The sequence below is a fragment of the Amblyomma americanum genome, chromosome 11 (assembly GCF_052857255.1).
Source record: "Amblyomma americanum isolate KBUSLIRL-KWMA chromosome 11, ASM5285725v1, whole genome shotgun sequence".
NCBI lineage: Eukaryota > Metazoa > Arthropoda > Arachnida > Ixodida > Ixodidae > Amblyomma > Amblyomma americanum.
This window is the reverse complement of record NC_135507.1, coordinates 60962638-60981121: the sequence shown is the minus strand read 5'-3', so window position 1 is coordinate 60981121 and position 18484 is coordinate 60962638. Positions and strand designations below refer to the sequence as shown.

General features: G+C 47.9%; 1 protein-coding gene across 1 annotated transcript in view; it reads left to right on the top strand.

The window, feature by feature from the left end:
* Nucleotides 1-18484, top strand: part of tefu (Serine/threonine-protein kinase tefu) — a 192362-nt gene that overhangs the window by 110615 nt on the left and 63263 nt on the right. Inside the window, 9 exon segments of the mRNA XM_077642331.1 lie at nucleotides 1391-1526; nucleotides 2704-2795; nucleotides 4197-4378; nucleotides 10648-10792; nucleotides 11311-11481; nucleotides 11951-12128; nucleotides 12771-12870; nucleotides 14628-14747; nucleotides 15751-16069. Of these exon segments, the coding sequence (XP_077498457.1) occupies nucleotides 1391-1526; nucleotides 2704-2795; nucleotides 4197-4378; nucleotides 10648-10792; nucleotides 11311-11481; nucleotides 11951-12128; nucleotides 12771-12870; nucleotides 14628-14747; nucleotides 15751-16069 (1443 nt within the window).

The following is an 18484-nucleotide window of genomic DNA, read 5'->3' as shown; positions in this document are numbered from 1 at the left end:
CTCTCTGTGTTTACTGAACTGGTGGTACTTGTGCTAGTGACATAGCTTAGCAGGGCAGCACATGTCCGTCGGGTGAGTTCTGGCGTCTTACCATGGTTGTGCTCTACCTGCCTCATTGAGGTAGGCAACTGCCATGTGGGCATTATTTGACGGGGAGTACAAGTCTAAGAGTGTGCTGTCGATTTATTGGGACGTACGAAAGCGAGAAAAGCTGCCGCAGGCGTGAGATTGGGCCAGCAGTAATGACTGAAGGTGCAGAAACAGACGATTGCAAGTAGCTCTCAAAGTCCCCACAAAATGTAGAGAATTTGAAGAAGCGAAATGTTCACATTCTCGCAACTATTTTAGTTATTTGCAAAAACCGTAATTTGGCCACTGAAAGAAGACGGGGCTACGCAGCATGTATCACAGGATTGAATGTATTTCAAGCTTCTGGCTCATAAAGCGTGTCCGATGAGCTGCTCTGTCTTTCGTTTAGAGCATTATCGGGCACACGACAAATGCAATGCTACTGGCTCTTGCAGCCAAAATTTTGTTGTATCAGATTCTCATTTTATCAGATTCTCAATGAGCTTTCTATGTTGTTTTGCACATTGCATGCTGTGTGAAGCATTCGGAAGCATTTGGAAGCATTCGGGCGATTCGATGGCGTCGGCAGTGCTGGGGCGACGGTTTGCCGCTGGCGAGCCTATTTGCGCCGGAAGGGCAGTATCTGTCAAAATTTCAAAAAAATTGCCGGCACCGCACTGATGTCGGAACACGAATGAAACCTGGGCGAGGCGTCATGTGATTCTGTGCACAGCCCAGCCAGTCGAGTGTGCGAATGCAGGGTAACATTTGTCTTGTGGCTAGTTTTCTGCATTCTTGTCTTGGGGTTAGAGGTCTGAGCATTAGTGAGAGATGGGCATGGAATGAAAATGAAAAACTGATTGCTGAAAGCAAGAAAACAAATTCTTACAAAAGTGTATAAAACAACAAAAGATAAAACATTCACCAGCAACGCTGACCAATTTTGAAGCTTGTGATGGGGAAAGAATGGGGGGAGGGGTTCCTTGGCACGTGTTGAAGGTTGCTGGCTTCCTTGAGGCAAAAAAGTTTGACAACTCTGATGTAACTTATATTTACATATACCTAATATGCTTACATATCATTTTTTGGGGCACTTCTGTTAAGGTGAACTTTAATAAGATGAACAAATTTTCATGGTCCCGTCAAGTTCATCTTAAAGAGAGTCTACCATTAGGAGGCTGCTCAACATAGAAGTTTTGCCTGCTGCAAAGTCTGCTTCAGAATGATCTCAGGCATTGCGATTTTATTTTGTACACTGGTATTTAAAGGTGGCATCGTTCTCAGGTGTGCTACAGCTGTTCTCTTACTTATTTCCTCCCAGGTGCTGGGTGTCTTTGCGCAGTCACTCAAGTGCAGCCTGCTCAGTGGCTGTGAGGATGCCTACGTGTTGTCTGCGCTCAGCGCTGTGCTCGAGCGGCACCGCACGGGGCTCACTGGGCTGCTCAAAGAGATGCAAGGTGGGCAGAGGCAGGGCCTGCCAAAGGTAGCAGTGAATATTGAGTGTGCTCCTGGATATGTATTGCTTGCGTTTGGGCTAGTTGGTTCTATACCAACCGGAAATACTCCCACCCTGGATATGGTTTGAGTAGAATGAGAACTTTGTGCCTTGGCTGTTGCTTTTGGCGCATTAAAGTGACAGTCAGGACAACTCTATTCAGCTGTTGCTCTCAGTCAGTATCACTTGTCTGCCTCTTCTCTGGCTGTGCTGGCAACAAAAGGCGCATTTACTCCTGAGAAAACTGGATTTGAAAATGGGAGGTCTTTTTCCTTGCCACTAGAGTCAAACGTGTGGTGTTAGTAATGGAGAGAACTCCGTAATCACTGTTTGGAAGTGAACGTTGGCGTGCCGTAGCCTCGGAGATTGACAACTGAAAATAAAGTATTGACATCATTGTGGTTAGCTTGTGAAAATGGCCAGTAGGAACGATGTCTGTGTTTTAATTTTTTTGGCCGTTTTAATTTAAAAGCAGCGCTCTCAATGAAAGTACTCTAGTTATCATTCTCATTCCCCGCGTTCCAGTTGTGTATTTTTTTTTTCATCCTGTCTCTTGCCCACAGCATCGACCCTAACATTATTTTATCGTGGTCGCATTACATTTGAGTAAATACGGTGCTTCTTTCACTGAATTCACACAGGAAACAAAAGAAAATCTTATAATTTGGTAATTTGGTTGAAATTATCGAAGGAATCGGTCTGGCATTGGTCTCGCAAGTTTCAATAGTTCAAGGTGTGGGTTCAACAGAAAACCAGATGATTTGTACATCTGCTTACCATTATTGTGATGTATCCTGGGCATCTCTGGTGGCATCGTTGATGTTCTGCCATCTGCAAAACCAGTGTGAGGCTTGTGAACAAAAAAACATGCTGGGTTAACTTTTACTCTACAGTACAGTAGTCGTGAGGGCAAGGTTTCCTTTAACCTAATATCTGTACTGTGGAACAGTAGTTTACTTTCGTGCATGCACAGCAGCATTTGCACCCTATATGTGGGATCATTTGCATAGCACAACCCTGGTTCCAGGGCTACAGTATGGCCTTGTCAGTGGCACTGTCCTTCCCGACAGACATGCAGTCATAACAAGTGGATTGAAATCAATGTCTCTGTCTGGTGTGTCCCGTGGCTCTCCTTACAGAGAAGCCGTTCTTTTCGGAGGCAGCCGCCACCAGCCCCTTGCATCAGCTGGTTGCGATCCTCTTTCAGCAGGCCAGGTCTCCAAACGAGCGGGTGAGCAGCACACGCTTCTGCTGTCTACAGTTGTTTTGATATGCGTGCCCATTTGCAGTAGAACCCCATTAATCCAGAGTCTGGCAATGTGTTGGGAATACCTGAACTGAGCAGGTTATTTAATTCTCAGCAAATGAAACACAGGAAGAGGGAATGAATGGGAAAAGGCAGCACAGAACATTGTTAGACTGCATGCATTAAGCCTAAGCTTGGGACCAAATGGTTCATCATCTTGAGAGTGCATCATGCTGCTTGGAGTTACGGAACACGGAGACAGGAAACCCGCCCCTCCCCCAAATTTTGAGAATTCTTTTCGGATGAAAAGTGTGCTGGATGTGCGAGTAAATATGATACTCAAAACCTGTATGTTACTTTGGAGGTGCCACTGTTGCACTTAACAACATTGTGATTCACATTCAACAATTAACTATAGCTACAGCCCAAGTTTAGGCGGACTCATTGTGGTTGCCATCGCCACACGAAGCAATGGGGGGCATCCGAGTATTCTAAATTTCGAATATGAGTCAACTATGTTTGTTATTCGGTGCACATTCGAATCAAGAAATTGATATTCGAGAATTTCTAAATATTCGGCAGCAATCAAACTGCGCCAACTTTCATTAATTGGACCATGGTAAAACCACAATATCTGGGCAAATTATCCAAATGTTGAGTTTAAAGTGCCAAAAAAGTTTCATAACTCCACCTTTATTAATTCAGGCATTTCTTCCAGTCCCTTGAAGTCCGAGTTAATGAGGTATTATGGCCCATCACATTATCTTCAGCTGCCAGTCATGTGTGAATTCGTGGATTTCATTTCGTTAACTGATTCTGCATGACCCTGTTAAAGGTTGCATACAGTTATGCAGTCTAATCAAGCAGTATACGTTTTTGTGCTCGCCATGTGTTTTTCTTTGGTGCCGAGAGTCAGTCAGCCGTCTATTTTTGTTCATTTCGGTTGCAAAGACCATACACCATTTTGGGAAACATAAGGACAACAATTTGCCTATTATTTACCTTTCTTGAAATTTTTTTTTCTTAATGAATAGGCATCCAATATTTGAAGGCATTATTCCTTCATATTCGAAAATTTCAATATTTGCGGCTGCATTTTTATGGAGGCAAAACGCTAAGGCGCCCGTGTGCTGTGCGATGTCAGTGCATGTTAAAGATCCCAAGGTGGTCGAAATTATCCCGGAGCCCTCCACTGCAGCACTTCTTTCTTCCTTTCTACTTTCACTCTTTCCTTTAGCCCTTCCCTTACAGCGCAATTCAGGTGTCCAAGGATATATGAGACAGATACTGCACCATTTCCTTTCCCCCAAAACCAAATATTATTATTATTAATGTTTGCGCACCTCCTTAGCAGCAGGTTAAATGTGTTGGTGGCGTGTGTGTCAGGTGCGGGCAGCCTCCCTCCGCTGCCTGGGCCTGCTGGGTCCCACCGAGCTGGGCCTGCCAGCGCTGGCAACAGCCCACTGGAACCCCATCTCAGGCATGGTGGACAATGCGGCTGAGGCGTGCCATGAGGTGGCCTACGCGCTTCTCTTCAGCCACATGGAACGCTACCTGTGCCACTTCAAGTGAGTGCACCAGTTCTGTGAGAAGGTTGCCGTTGTTTACTCGAGTTTAATGTGAGATCTTTAACAGACGGTAGGAGTGAAAAGCTACCTCTTGCATTATAAAACTGAACCAGTACCGTATTTACTCGTGTAATCCTTGCACTTTTTTTCCCTGAAAATCAACGCAAAGTTTGGGGTGCGATAATTATGCGGGGAAAATTTTCAAGCAAATGCTTCGGATTGTTAAATGCAAAGATGAATGGGTGCAAGATCAGGATTGTCAGGTCCGCAATTATAAATACAGTAAAACCTCGTTAATTCGAACTCGAGGGGGACCGGAAAATTGTTCGAATTAAGCGGAGTTTGAATTAACGAGCGGGCGCTAAAAAAAGCGGCCATCACGCCCGGCAGCACGGGCCGAAGCTAAAACAGGCATATCTGAGATCGCTATCTCTTACTACGCGCTACTACACATTTGCGGCGGGCGATTGCGCGAATTAAAATCATAGAGCCCGAATGTCGAAGGAAATAAAGTTAATTTGTTTATGCGGTTGGAGCTAACATCAAAATGCATTCGCGTAAGCAGCAAGCTTAATGATTAAATATGACACTATGCTTCAAAAACATGTTTATTAACAGCAGATTGGCAAAGCATATCAAAGAGAAAAATAATCGGTGATGCGCATTTGTTTTCGTTTTCTTTGCCGTGACTCGACAAGCATCGTCTGCAACTTGCCCAACAGCTCCAACGCAGCGTCCGAATTATCATCGGCGGAGAAGTAGCGCGCAGCCAGATCGAGTGCTAACGCTGTTTCACATGCACTCGGGGGTGGCAATGGATCGTCGCCTCCGTCGGACTCGTCGTCGCTGTCAGCTGTGCTCGCCGCGCCCGAGTTGTGTGGCATCTGGTCACCGCAGGCTGCTTCAATAATCTCGGCATCGCTTAACGGCCCCGATGTCTCCACGCCGCTGTCAACGTCTACGAAGCTCTGGAAGTCAACACCCTCCAATAAAGCAGCGTAGGCAGGGTGCAGCGCGACGGAGTCATCACACTGAGCATCCAGCTCTGCCGTGCTGCAGGCTTCTGGGCCTTCAATGAAGCCGCACTTTCGGTAACAGTTTGCGACTGTGTCCGCCTTGACAGCATTCCACGATGTTGCCAGCATGTGGCAGGCTCCGAGGAGATTGACGTCGTACGATTTGCCGCTGTCCATACACACAAGAATCCGCTCTAGGAGGTGGCGCCTGTACAGTGTTTTGAGGTATTTAATAACCCCAAGGTTCATAGGCTGCAGCACAGCCGTAGTGTTTTTCGGCAGAAATGCCAGACGGATCGCCTTCAGTCCGCTGATGTCGCAATGGGCTGAACAGTTGTCGACGAACAACAGAACATTCCTGTTCTGTGCCGCGAACTTCCTGTCGAGTGTGCGCAGCCAATCCGTGAAAATTGCTCGCGTCATCCACGACTTTCAGTTGAAAGTATAATCAACAGGGAGAGTTTTTAGCCCTTTAAAGCAGCGAGGCTTCGCTGGTTTGCCTATAACTAGCAAGCGGCACCGTTCCGTGCCAGTCGCGTTTGCGCACACCAACACCGTCACTCTTTCCTTGCTTCTCTTGCCGCCTGAACACCTGTCGCCTTTGTAACTGACAGTCTTGTTCGGCAGCAACTTAAAATAAAGCGCGGTTTCATCTGCATTGAACACATAGCTGAGCGAGTAATCGGCAAGGTAGTCCTTTAGTTGACCTGAGATCCAATTTTGACACGTTTCTTCATCGACTGCGGCTGCCTCTCCACAAACGCTTTTAAACGTAAGTCCGTGACGGGCCTTGAAACGCGACAACCAGCCTTCCGACGCGCTGAAGTCACTTATGCCCATCTGGCTGGCGAAGTCCACTGCCTTTGCGGCAATTATTGCTCCACTTAGCGGAATGTTCCTGCTGCGAACGTCCTTAATCCATGCCATTACAGCATCCTCCATCTTTGGATGAGCCGATGTTCTTAGTCGTTTCCGCGAGGGCTCCATCTCCTTTTGATACGCATTGAAGATCAAGTCCTTGTTCTTGAGGTATGTGGACAACGTGCATTTCTTGACTGCAAACTTCTCTGCGATCGCTGTCTTTGTTAGGAGACCACATTCGACCTCCTGTAATATCTCCACCTTCGTCTTCAAATCCTTTGCGGAGTACTTTCCTCAGTTTGCCATGATTGGCACAGTCGATGAGACGTCACCAGCGAGACACCAAACAAACGAGGAATATCACGCAACACAAACTTCGCTAGACACCGCGGCAACAAAGACTAGGCGCAAGAGGGGTCGGGTGCTGCGTGCAGGATGAAGGAAAGGAAAGAGTCTTCGCTTCCCGAGCTGCACAAAAAACGGGTACCGGAAGTCACGCGTTCTCGCAAGGGCTACTGGGAGAGTTTAGCCGACGGCGCCGCAGCCAATAGAACGCTGGGCGCAGCGGCGTCGTCTGCTGCATGGGCAGGCGCGCTGGGACGGCGCCCAAGTAGAGGGAAGCGGGAAAACGGGGAGGGGAGGCCCGCTTGATTGAAACGTTTATTTCCATCAGAAAAAAAACGACGCTTCAAAAAAATGTGACGTAACCGCCTCTCCCGAGTACTTCCTTCCTCCATGGTTGCGTGCGTCTCCAATGGTCACGACCGCCTCGGCGCAGCGGAAACCTGCAACGGCTTGCGCCGGAGCCACCGTGGCCGGAGCATAGGCGGCGACTGCGGTAGGGTGGCTACCCGCGTGACCGCGCGTCAGCCAAAAATAGACAAGCCAATGCTTCGACGCTCCGGCAGCGAAAACCTGCTACGGCATGCACCGGAGGGTTGGTTCGGGCAACGAAATTCACGTCTCACCTCGTGCGTGCTGACATGCGTGCTGGCTTATTTTTTTCTCATCATTCTGCATTTTTTTAAATTTTCAGCGCATTGTATTTGCTACGAGGTGACTTCTATATGCGAGGAGCAATGCCAGCCATCGGCGCCTAGTTCGAATTAACCGACGTTGATACCGGCATATTCGAATTATCGGGAGTTTTGACCCATTGAAATACACAGGGCTTTGCCGGGACCCGGCCGTCAGTTCGAATTAACGAGGTTTTACTGTATAACGAAAACATTACTTTCAAGCGTAACTTACCTTCGTTATGAAAGTACAGGGTGAACGTAAGCTCAAGCTGCTAAAGCACTTTATTTGCCGCGCGCAGCCTCCCCGTCACTACTCACGTTGCGTACGGCCTGCAGGCAATTCTACTCTTCATCAGAGTTCGTGTCGACACTGGAATCGATGGTTTCTTCATCTTCCGATGCTTCTTCGTCGTCCCACACCAGGTGGTCCTCGGACCCATCCAGGGCGTCCGAAATTCCTGTTTTCTTGAAGCTTCTGGCCACCATGTTTACATCAATCATCCCCCATGCCTCTGATACCCAGCTGCACAGCAGCTCCACGGACGGTCTTTTGATCTTGCCGCCCGGCGTCAGAGCATGCTCACCTTCGGCCATCCATTCTGCGTACAGCCTCCGGATGTTATCTTTAAATGGCTTGTTCAAAGATACGTCAAGAGGCTGTAGCATTGATGTGAGGCCGCCGGGTATAACAGCCAGGTCCGTGCGCAGTTCCTTGAACTTCGCCCGAACCGACTCTTGAAGATGGCCCCGAAAGCTATCAAGCACGAGGAGCGACGGAAAAAGAAGCGCTCCCGGTCGCCGCCCCCACACAGTCTTCACCCAGTCTACCATAAGGTTCGCGGTCATCCACCCCTTTTCTTGGACGCGCGCGTGTATACCAGGGGGGAGCTTTCCTTTCGGGAGGGTCTTCCACTTGAAAATGACGTACGGTGGGAGCTTCCGCCCGTCCGCCGTCACGCCTAGCATGACCGTGCACCTCTGTTTTTCGGCACCTGTAGTCCTGACGTGCACAGTCCGAGCGCCTGTCTGTTCGACTGTCCTGCTGCTGGGCATACCGAAATTCAGCGGAGTTTGGTCCGCGTTCCCTATCTGGGAGAGCAAGAAGTTTTTCTCCTGCCGGATTCTGATAACGAATCGATGGAAGTACACTATTTTCTCTTCATAGGCTGCGGGCAGGCGCTGGCAAAGCGTCGTTCGCCTCCTGAGCGAGAGTCCATTGCGCCGCATAAATCGTGTGGCCCACCCGTTACTAGCGTGGAAATCTTGCACCGGGATGCCCTCCTTTCTTGCGATTACGAGCGCCTGGTTCCGTATCAAATCAATCGACACAGCACACCCATCCGCTCGTGGAGCCTTGATATATTCCAATAAAGAGGATTCGACGGCAGGAAATTTCCCAGTCTTCGGTCCACGGAAAGCCCGGCACATCTTGCCAGTCGTCTTGAGTTCGTCTTGCTGCCGTCTCCAATACCGGACGCAAAACTCGACGCCGAAGTGTCTGCTGGCGGCGCGGTTGCCATGTTCCAACGCATACTCAATAGCTTTTAGCTTAAAAGCAGCTGTGTAGCTTGCATAGCATCCCATGGCGAAGCGGCACAAAGAGCACGGTGCAACACGCAAACAAGACAAACGAGGCCTACGAGACACCGGAGAGCTGGAGACACCTTCGCAAAATGGCGTAGCGGTGGTGAGTGGATGAGCGGTAGCAGCGGTGGCAGAGGATGATAGCACAGTACCGCCGCCTAGTAGCACGCGCGCCCAACCATGGCAGTTAGTTTTGGCCGCAGTCAGTAGATGGCGATCGCTACGACAAGCAGACGGCTCGCAGCAGTAATTTTGGGGGTGCGATGATTATGCGGGGAAAAAAAAATTTTCCAATTTTTGACTGCCAATGAGGGGGGTGCGAGCATTATGCGAGTAAATACGGTATTCATATCTAAGCTGATAGTTTTTTTAAAAAACGAAATATGAACCTCTTAGGTCGGCCTAGATTCAAAATAAAAACAAAGCAAATAGCATGCAGGTGGCATTCCCCATGAAACACCAACAGAAGATTGCACTTTAGCCGTTCCTATCCTTAGCTGATGTCAGTAACAGCATATGGGAGCATTGCCTGCTATTTTGACCTCGTTTTTTTCTTCGTGCGGTGGCACGTTCTGTGGCAGTGCAAGTTCTTCACATATGTTGACATCATTGCATCAAGCAGATGGCGTCATTATAGCGCTGCCTTCAAGCGCGAAGTTCTGCTCGCTGCAGAGCATTCTTCAAACGTGCAAGCCGGTCAGAACTTCGACATGGGCAGAAAAAATGTTTGTCATTGAACGGGGCAGTGTGATGAACTTTTTGATTAGGCCGAAATGAGGAGGGCCCTCGTGGTCTTGGAAGAAAAGCCGCCATCCCAAAGTGGAATCAGCACTAGCAGAGATCGTGAAATTGCTAGGAGTTGTAGCTAGCTGTATTGCTGTGGCCTGGAATGACATCCCAAAAAGCAAGGTTGGCGCTCATTCGGAAAGTGCAGCATTTCCAATGTACTTGATGGCACAGAAGATTGTGTACTGTATGAAGAGGACAGTGGTAAGGAGGCCGGTGGTGATGAGGACGAGTGAGTGGGAGCAGATTTATGGAAATAAATGCTGTTTCCATGCTGTCCCCGCTGTCTTTCTTAATTGTTTTTTCGATCGGCTTACGTTAGAGCAAAGTTTTTTTTTTTGTATTTGGTCCAACATTTAGGTGTCGGCTTGAAATCGTGGCCAGCCTAGAGTGAAATCAATGCGTTATCTGCCAAGTTTGAGATCTTGAAGACCCAGTTTCTCAACATTCGTATGAGACGGCATGATTTCCCCAGCTTTATGGTGCTGTCTATGCTAAACCTTGACTGAACCCAGTGATGTAAGTCCTGTTGTCGTGTGGGGATAGTGGGAATGCAGGAGAGGTGAACTAGTTGAAGCTCGCTAATGTGCCAGCCAAGAGTGCAGCAGAGTTGATTAATATTCCCCCCTTGGCAATGGTGGCTTCCAAAAAAATGGAGCCACGGTGGTTGGAACTGCTTTGCTATTGCCACCAAAGTTACAATCCTTTCATGGCCTCCTCAGCACGTTGTTGTCAGTAGTCATGACTCCTGCAATCATGTTCTCTGTAGTGGCAAAGGACAGCATTCATAATGCCGAAATTGTTGCACATTGTTCACAACATGCTTTGGCCGGAGAATTTTATCAAAGTTTCATTACTGAAACTCATATCAGTCATGACTGTTAACACCGAGTTTCTTCTGTGGCTTTCTTTTTTTTTGCCTCCCTTTTTCAGTGCTATCTTTCTTTTTGCCTCCTCCATAACCTTCTCTTACGTCCTCCCACGCACTGTCTTCCCCTCACAGCACGAAGACATCTGACGTGGCATGTCAGGTGCTAAAGGCCGCACTAGCCACGAAATCGGGCCTTGCCTTCACCAATCGGCACAGCAACACAGACATGGAAGAAATGTTTGCCTTTTTGCACCCTTTCCTGCCCTCGGGTGGTAAGGTAAGCCACACGTCTTGCTGGGCCACCAGCGTTTTTTACAGCGGCAGCTGTTATTAACACAGCGTTGTTGGTGTCATTGGCGGGGTAGGGGGGATGTTTTTTCTTTATTCTTTATTGCTTGCCTCGAGAGTGGCATGCAGTACCAGTGGTGGAGTCGTCGTGGTTCACATTCATTGCAAAAATTTATCTTAAACGAGGGAAATGTGTATTGGGCTGTCTTAAGTGTATTTTTTTTAGCACACAGTCACGGAAAACCAGTCAAATGCTCTCATATTATTCATCTTATCAGAGAGTTCATCCGAGTTCATCTTAATGGGAGTCTACTGTATTTTCGGTATGAAGGGATTTTTTCTTGTCGTGCATTTAACTGTGGTGAAATAAGTGTTTTATACTACATTTGTGCCCTTAACAAGCAGCGGGCTCTTGGGTTGAACGTCGTGGTCTTTGTGTTTGCCACGGTGTGTGTATAAAAAAAAAAATAGAGAGAGACACCTTCAGTATTCTCATTGCTATGATAGGCTCGGCTGCTGGAACGGCCGACTGGCCCCTCTGACCCGTCTTCCTTGGATCTGTGGGTGCCTGATGGAGCCTGTGACCCGGCTACCTGGATCCAGAATCTGGTGTGCACATTGGTGCGCTGCTGTGACGACCAGGTCTTCTGGGCACTGTTACCCCTGTGCCAAGTGGCGGTAGGTAGATGTCGGTTGAGAGTAGCATGCTGTTCTTGGTGTTCGAATATGACGTGCCGCAGTGTACGACGCCTCAAAAAATGCCCAGATTCGATTAATAATGACTTGCTCGTATAATAAAGCAGTCTGCTCTGTGCAAATAAATGCATACTAACATGGTAAAGGAGAAGTTGTGGTTGAGGCCTGCAGGATTGTGAGTGCTCGAGGAACCCAGAAAGGAATGCTAAATATGCAAGGGTTCCACGAAGCCCAGTTTGAGAACCACTGGTGAAGATTATGAGATTGGAAAAAAAAATTTAAATGTGTTATAAAGTAGGAAGGTTTGTGCTGCTTGTCTTGCAAGCATGTTGCTTTGCTACCAGCGCAGAGCCCATAAACAAAGCTTCTCATTTCAACCAATAACGGGGTTTTTTTTGCCTGCTTTTCCTATTGGATAGTGAGTTGTGGAAACTGGTTTTTACCTTTCCAGGCCGACCTGTGCGAGCTGCTGTTTCCTTTTGTGGTGGAGATGCTGGCAGACGAGCGTACCCACTGGGACGCTGTCGTGTCGGGCGTTGGCACCTTCCTGGAGCGCCACGCAGAGAGCCGGGCCAAAGACGAGGCCCAGAGCCAGTCCACCATTTCCTCCACCATCTCCTCTCAGCCAGGTACTCTGCCTTGCGGCACTAAGGAAACGTTGTTGTTAAGCAAGCCTTTCTCTCATGTTCATTTTTCAACTTCTGAAGAATATATACCGATCATTATCATTTACTAACCCTTAAAGGCCTCTCGATGGGGTATTACAGCAGGGGAAGCATTAAAATGTCATTAGTGATAAATTGACTTTAGACCCTCCTTCTTATACATACACCTGTGATGTTGTGCTCTGCATAAATACTACCATCTGTTACACTGTTTACTCGAAACAGAGCATCCGCCTCGCATTTGGGTGGTGCTGGGTTCGATCCACAGTGCTGCCGAGTACCCACCGGTTTTTTTATCAGTACAAGATTTCCCCGGCCTAGTGCTCGGCTCTTCTAGGGTGAGGTGCTTGGGAAAAGGGTTCTGGACCAAACCATTGCCTTGACAAATCAGAGATAAGTTCCGCCGTCAAGCAATCCTAAATCCGCCTCGTGCGGTAGAAGCCCACTTGTGGCTTCTACCAAAATGCCACGTGCATTTCATTTTTTCTGTCTGTCTAACTTGTTTTTCTTTTTTTAGAAAGGATTAAGTTTATTTCCACAAATAATACAGGCAGGTTGTGCCAGATCACTTGACGAGTTACCGCACACATGCTGTTACCTTCCCAGTGAGCACTGATTCGCTGAGCGGCCTGGTGTACTGTTCTCGTGCATCTGTGGCCGTGGTGATGTCGGCTGTGGAACGGATGGTGGTGCGTCGGAAGTCAAGGTTGGTGATGCACTTTGTGTTGAATGCTTTTTGAGTGCTGTTATTAAGCGAGACAAGCAAAATGCAGTGTGAGCTTCTGCTTTGGCCAGCAAGGGAATGCGCGAGTTTTTGGTTATGGCATGCAAAAGCATGGACAGCTGAGATTTAAGATTCGGCGTCATACAAGCATTACTGTAAACGTGGGGTTCTCAATCTTTTTAAACTGCAGGAATCCCAGCAGCTTCTAAACAATGCTGAGAAACCCTGCCTGTTTCGTGTGCTGTCCCTTCCCACCGGAGATGCATGCATGCATGCAAAAAAAAAAGGCATGCAAAGTCGTGACCCCTGAATAAAATCACATGGTCAGTTCCAAAATAAAGTGAGTGAATAAAAAGTGGGCATTAAGATGTGCACGAACTTAGGTGCTTGGGGAACCGAAATATCACAGCAAAGGAACCCAAGTGTTCTGCAGAACCCACTTTGAGAACCGATGCTATAAACAACAGCTGCAGCAATCTGTTATTGTGCAACCCTGCACCTTCTTGGCCATGGCACAGTGGCCAAAGGCAGAGGGTACCTATTCAATTAATTCTGTGGTGTTGCAAGAATACTGAGAAATATTGGGGAGAAGCTTGTCAAGCTGTCTGTTTAAACGTAAAGTCACGAATTGGAAGGAGGCAGCTTAGATTTGTTGACAGACTTTGCAGCGGCAACTGATCTTCTTATCTGTGTGCCCTAAACGGGGCTGCGCAGCCTGCTTTTAAGGGGAGGAAGGGAAAGAAGCACTGCAGTAAAACCTCGTTGATGTGTTCCCACTTCATGCACTCAGAATTGCAGGCAATAAAATGTCCTGTAGATTTACTGCACAGGTTTCTTCCAGTTAATATGTTTCCAAATAGCATGATTTTCCAGCTACTACACTCTAGTTTTTGACGGATTCTGGTTGTACAGTACGTTTAGCAGCCAAATGCACAAATGCAAATGTACAGTTGGGCTGACCCTGGGGGCATGTGACTGAAAAGCTGGAATGAAAGAAGTGCAGCTTCCCGCAGTGTTTGCTTATCTGCAGTGCGTAGGTGCAAGTGGGAGAAGCATCTAAAAACAGACTGCACTAACGTGCAAGTGGGCCATTCCAGCAGAGACGCGCCATGAAGATAAACAGAGCTGCTTCTTCGCAGTATGTGAAGGCAGGGAGGCAAGCCGTCTGAGAACTACAATAATGCGCCAACATCTGAGCAGATCGGGTCTGGGAAACTTAGCATAAAGAGCAAGAAAGCTGTGACAGCTAGGCACTATGGTGGCTTCTCCATAGTGAATTAGTGCAAAGAGGCAAAGCATTCAAAAACAGTGCAGATGCCAGTCACTTTTGCTGTTGCCATTCGGGGATGAGATGTGTTGCAAAGTTTCCTCTGCAGTAAGGACAACGCAACTGTGTACTGAAAACTGCGAGTTCTTGAAAAGGAGCTGCTCATACCTTGTGCCGAGAAATGCGTGTCAACATATTTATCAAGTGAAAGTGTCATTTGAAGAGTGCACATCATTCAACAGTTGACTTTTCTAAATTGGGCATTTTTTTCTTACGTTTCCCTGGAAAATCCTTTTTTTTTTCAACTTTTTTTTTAACGTATCAACGAGGTTTTATTGTGCAGTCACCATATCTAATGTATGTCTGTTTTAGGAGGCTGAGCAATATTATTTCTAAATGTTTTAACTGCCCACACTAACTGCCCAATGACACAGTTGGTCCTCTAGCTGCATCGGTCTTTTTTCTTTTTCAGTGCTACAACCCTCTGGAGTGGCTTCAGGCTCAAGGTAGACCTGCTCAAAGCGGCCCAGGCAGCTGAGTTTTGTGGCAACCACGCCATGGCCGTGCAGTGCGTGGAGCTCTGGTGGGACTGGTGAGTCAGTGTGCTGCTTGGCCATGTTGTTGTTTTTACAGTGAGAGGTGTATCTGTGACATCCTTCAAAACTGACACGAAAGTCTATCCACAATCATGTGACCCCCCTCTGTTCATGCCTCACACTACCTTTTTCGTCTTTGGGTGGAGCGCACACTCACCTGTGATCATGTGACCACACGTGGGTCTTGCCCGTGGTCAGGTGGCCACCTTGTGCAGACAGCCCATGCCTCATGCATCATGGAGCCTTTTCCTTCATTGGGTGGGACACACAGTCGTAAAACAACACTCAGCACTTCAAAAGTCTTTTCATACGCATTGTGCATGCCTATATAGGAGTTGTAAACATTTGAAAGGAAAAATTTGATGGCTGCCTTACTGGTGGTGAACACTTGAACCGTGCAAGGAAGGAAGACATGAAAGAGGGGAGGATTTGCAGTGCGCAGGATCACATCATGCTGCATGATCAGTTCCCACAGCAGCACGTTTGCTTGTCCCAGCCAGACATGCAGAACTGCCATCAGCTTTTTGCTGTAGCCATTTCTTACAGTGCTAGCTGTTGATGAAGTGTCTCGGCAGTAATGTGGTATCTAACCCGAGATCTTCAAATATCGACACTGACAAACTGTGCTTGCGTAACAAGATAAGAAAAAAAGAGGGGAAATGGTCCTGACACACAAAGACCGCTGCGTTATTGGTCGTTCTTTGTTGCAGCCATGTGCATGTGTTGCAGCCATGTCCAGCCATGCTGCAGCAAGTGCGGCAGCTCCTCTACAACGTCACCTTGAGGGTGGGAGCCACCGCTTGCTCAGTTTTCACCAGATATGCCACCTCTCAAACGCTCCTCAGAAACTTTTTTCAGCCGTTTGTTTGAACACCATTTCTCTAAAGGATACCGTATGTCAGACCACACCTGCCTCTTTCATTCACAGCACACGTCAAGATGATTGTGTCATGTTTGCGGGTGCTTAGTCAGTCTACCCTGGTGTGCTGCACCACCCAGGAACTGCCGACAGGCCTTGTGTTCTGGTGCGGAAGAGGAGGACCACCACGGAACCTGGGCACCACTGCTTCATTGGAAGGTCATCAGCAGCGGCAGCCAGCAACAAGAGGCGGTCACTGTCCAGTCGGTGCTGCTAAGTACCCTGTCGGGCCTTGGGGACCCGGATGCGCTGGCAGGTTGTCGCTGCCTGGCGCTGGACGGGCAGTCAGGGCGCACCCTGTGGCGCCACTGGGCCGAGCAACGGGGTGGCCCCTGCTGGCCCACCCTGCTGGCACGGGCCGACCTGGAGGCCACGGGGCGCAACGCCCGCCTTGCTCACGTGAGTGTCAGACCACTGTTGTGTGAGTGCAGCAGATAGTTCGGCAAAATTATCTTGCAAAGCCATGAGGCGCTGCACCAAGGACATGACACAAAGAAAGGCACATACGCAGAACGAGTGCCTTTACAAGACAATAACCAATTAGGCCAACAAAAACTTATGCTGCAGCAAAATTATGTCTCTATGCATGAGTCAATAGCGCTGCAAATGCCAATTAAGAGAAGACACAGTGGCACCAGCTGACACAAAAACTGCAGCTTTTCAGTTGTTCATGGCGAACAATGGTTCCGATATAAAGTAGATCATCACTTTGTTGAGTCAAACTTGCATATTTCAAAATACCAGTAAAGTCAAAAGTTTTGCAGCCACAGCTGTGTAAGGCACGTTTGGTGAAGTCATGGCAGTGATGCTGACGTCGGCACTCTCTCTTCCTCGTGCCTTTCCCCACCCTTACTCTCCCCCTTGACTCCCCAAACTGCCCCTGTCACACCGAGCATGATGCACACATATCCCACACAAAGATTTTTACAATAATCCTTCATTAACCAGATGCAATAAAAACTACAAATCATTTGGAGATAAGCACTGTCTTGAAAGAAAGTACCTGAATTTTTAATACCGTGTATGCTCGCGTAATGAACTCACTTTTATAATGAGCCCACCCCCCACTTTTTTCGGGGAAGTTTAAGTTTTTTTTTAACCGTTAATCCACATGCATAATGAACCCATCTTCCACTTTTGTCGGGGAAAATTAAGTTTTCTTTTTAAAACCGTTAGCTCTTAGTAGCGCCTCAGTTTTTGCCCATCCACAGCGCATGCCGTATTTACACAATTGTAAGTTGACCTATTTTTCAAATTTTGAAAACCCGAAGTGGGGTGAGTCGACTTAAAATCGAAACCAAAGCATCGCATCATTAAATAAGGGCGAGACAAACGAGGTGTCAGGCATGCTACACCGTGGTTGCATTTTTGCTGCGCGGCTTCGTTGCATCGCTCTTGGTGCTGGCCTTGAGCAGCTGCTAAGTCAACGCGCAGAGCTGGCATCCCTACCCGCGCGAAGCGGCCTATGGTGGCTGTCGATAAGCAGCAAACCGCACCAGCGCAACCCCGCGTGCTGCGAACAAGATGGCCGACAGCCCGCTTCGATGAATCGCAACACACAATCGCACTTTTTTTAATCTTTCCGTAATACGTTACATATTTAATGCCCACATCCGAAGAATGCGTCCTGTCGCCTTCATATCTCTCCGAGCTTAACCTCCGCCATGCCTACTCACGGACTTTCACGGGAGCCTCCTGAAGGGGCGCGTAGAGTTGTCACAATAGGGCAAGCGATCCTGTAAAATCCCGCCTATTGCATGGTGCATTGCAACCCGCACACCTCTTTAGTGGGCGTAACAACAGGCGTGACAATGGCCGGAAGGCCCCTGTCGCTAGGTCAGAAAATAGCCTGGCCGCGTAGTTTCGGTTTCTGAGCTTTGCCGCTGCTACAGGCAACTGCAACTGTTGGCCCGCGCATTCGCTGGTAGTCCAATCCCATCTCTGTGCGGCTTTTGAATGCCGACTGGCGCATCGCAGGTGATTTCTTTTTCCTTCTTAGAAGCCGTCTCGCCGTTACGATGCCAGTGTGTGTTCCCCAGCCCCTTGCTTGCATTTGTGTTGTTCTTCCAGCACTCCAAAACGGGCGACTCGTCACGGGCTTACAGGTGTTAGCGCGATGGAACTGCCTCATAAGGCCTTACTGCATCTTCACACTTTTGGCAGGTTCTTTTTTTCCGGGGGGGGGGGGGGGGGGGGGGGGGGGGGGGGGGGGGGGGGGGGGGGGGGAATTTTATAAATCAAGGCCTTTGGATGAACTGAGCATTTCTTCCGGTACCTTGAACTCCGAATGAATGAGGTTTTACTAGTCATCATGTTATTTTTTGTTGCAAGTCTTGTCATTTTATGGATTTTGTTTTGCATGACCTCGTTACAGTTTGGATACTGTTATGCTGTCTAATCAAGTAGTATGCATTTCTGGCACATCATGTTTTATTATACGGTACTGAGGCAGTCTAGGTTTGTTTACTTTAGTTGCAAAGACCATACACCTTTTTGGTAAAAATAAGAGCGACAAGATTTGCTTGTTTATCATTTTCTGAAATTTTTTTTTTGTACTGAACAGATATTTGATATTCGATTCGATATTCAAAGCCATTTTTCTTCATATTTGTATTCGATTCGCATTCGAAAATGTTAATATTCGCACACCCCTAATAAAGATCTTTTCAAGGTCTGTTCTGGACCACATAGCTCCGCTATGCAAAAGAAGTTCCTTGTAGTGGTATAGCAGCGCGAGGTACATTGTTGACACGGAAGAGCGCGCAACTGCATTGCTGATGTGACTATGGACAACCATCTATGTAATGGCTTGCA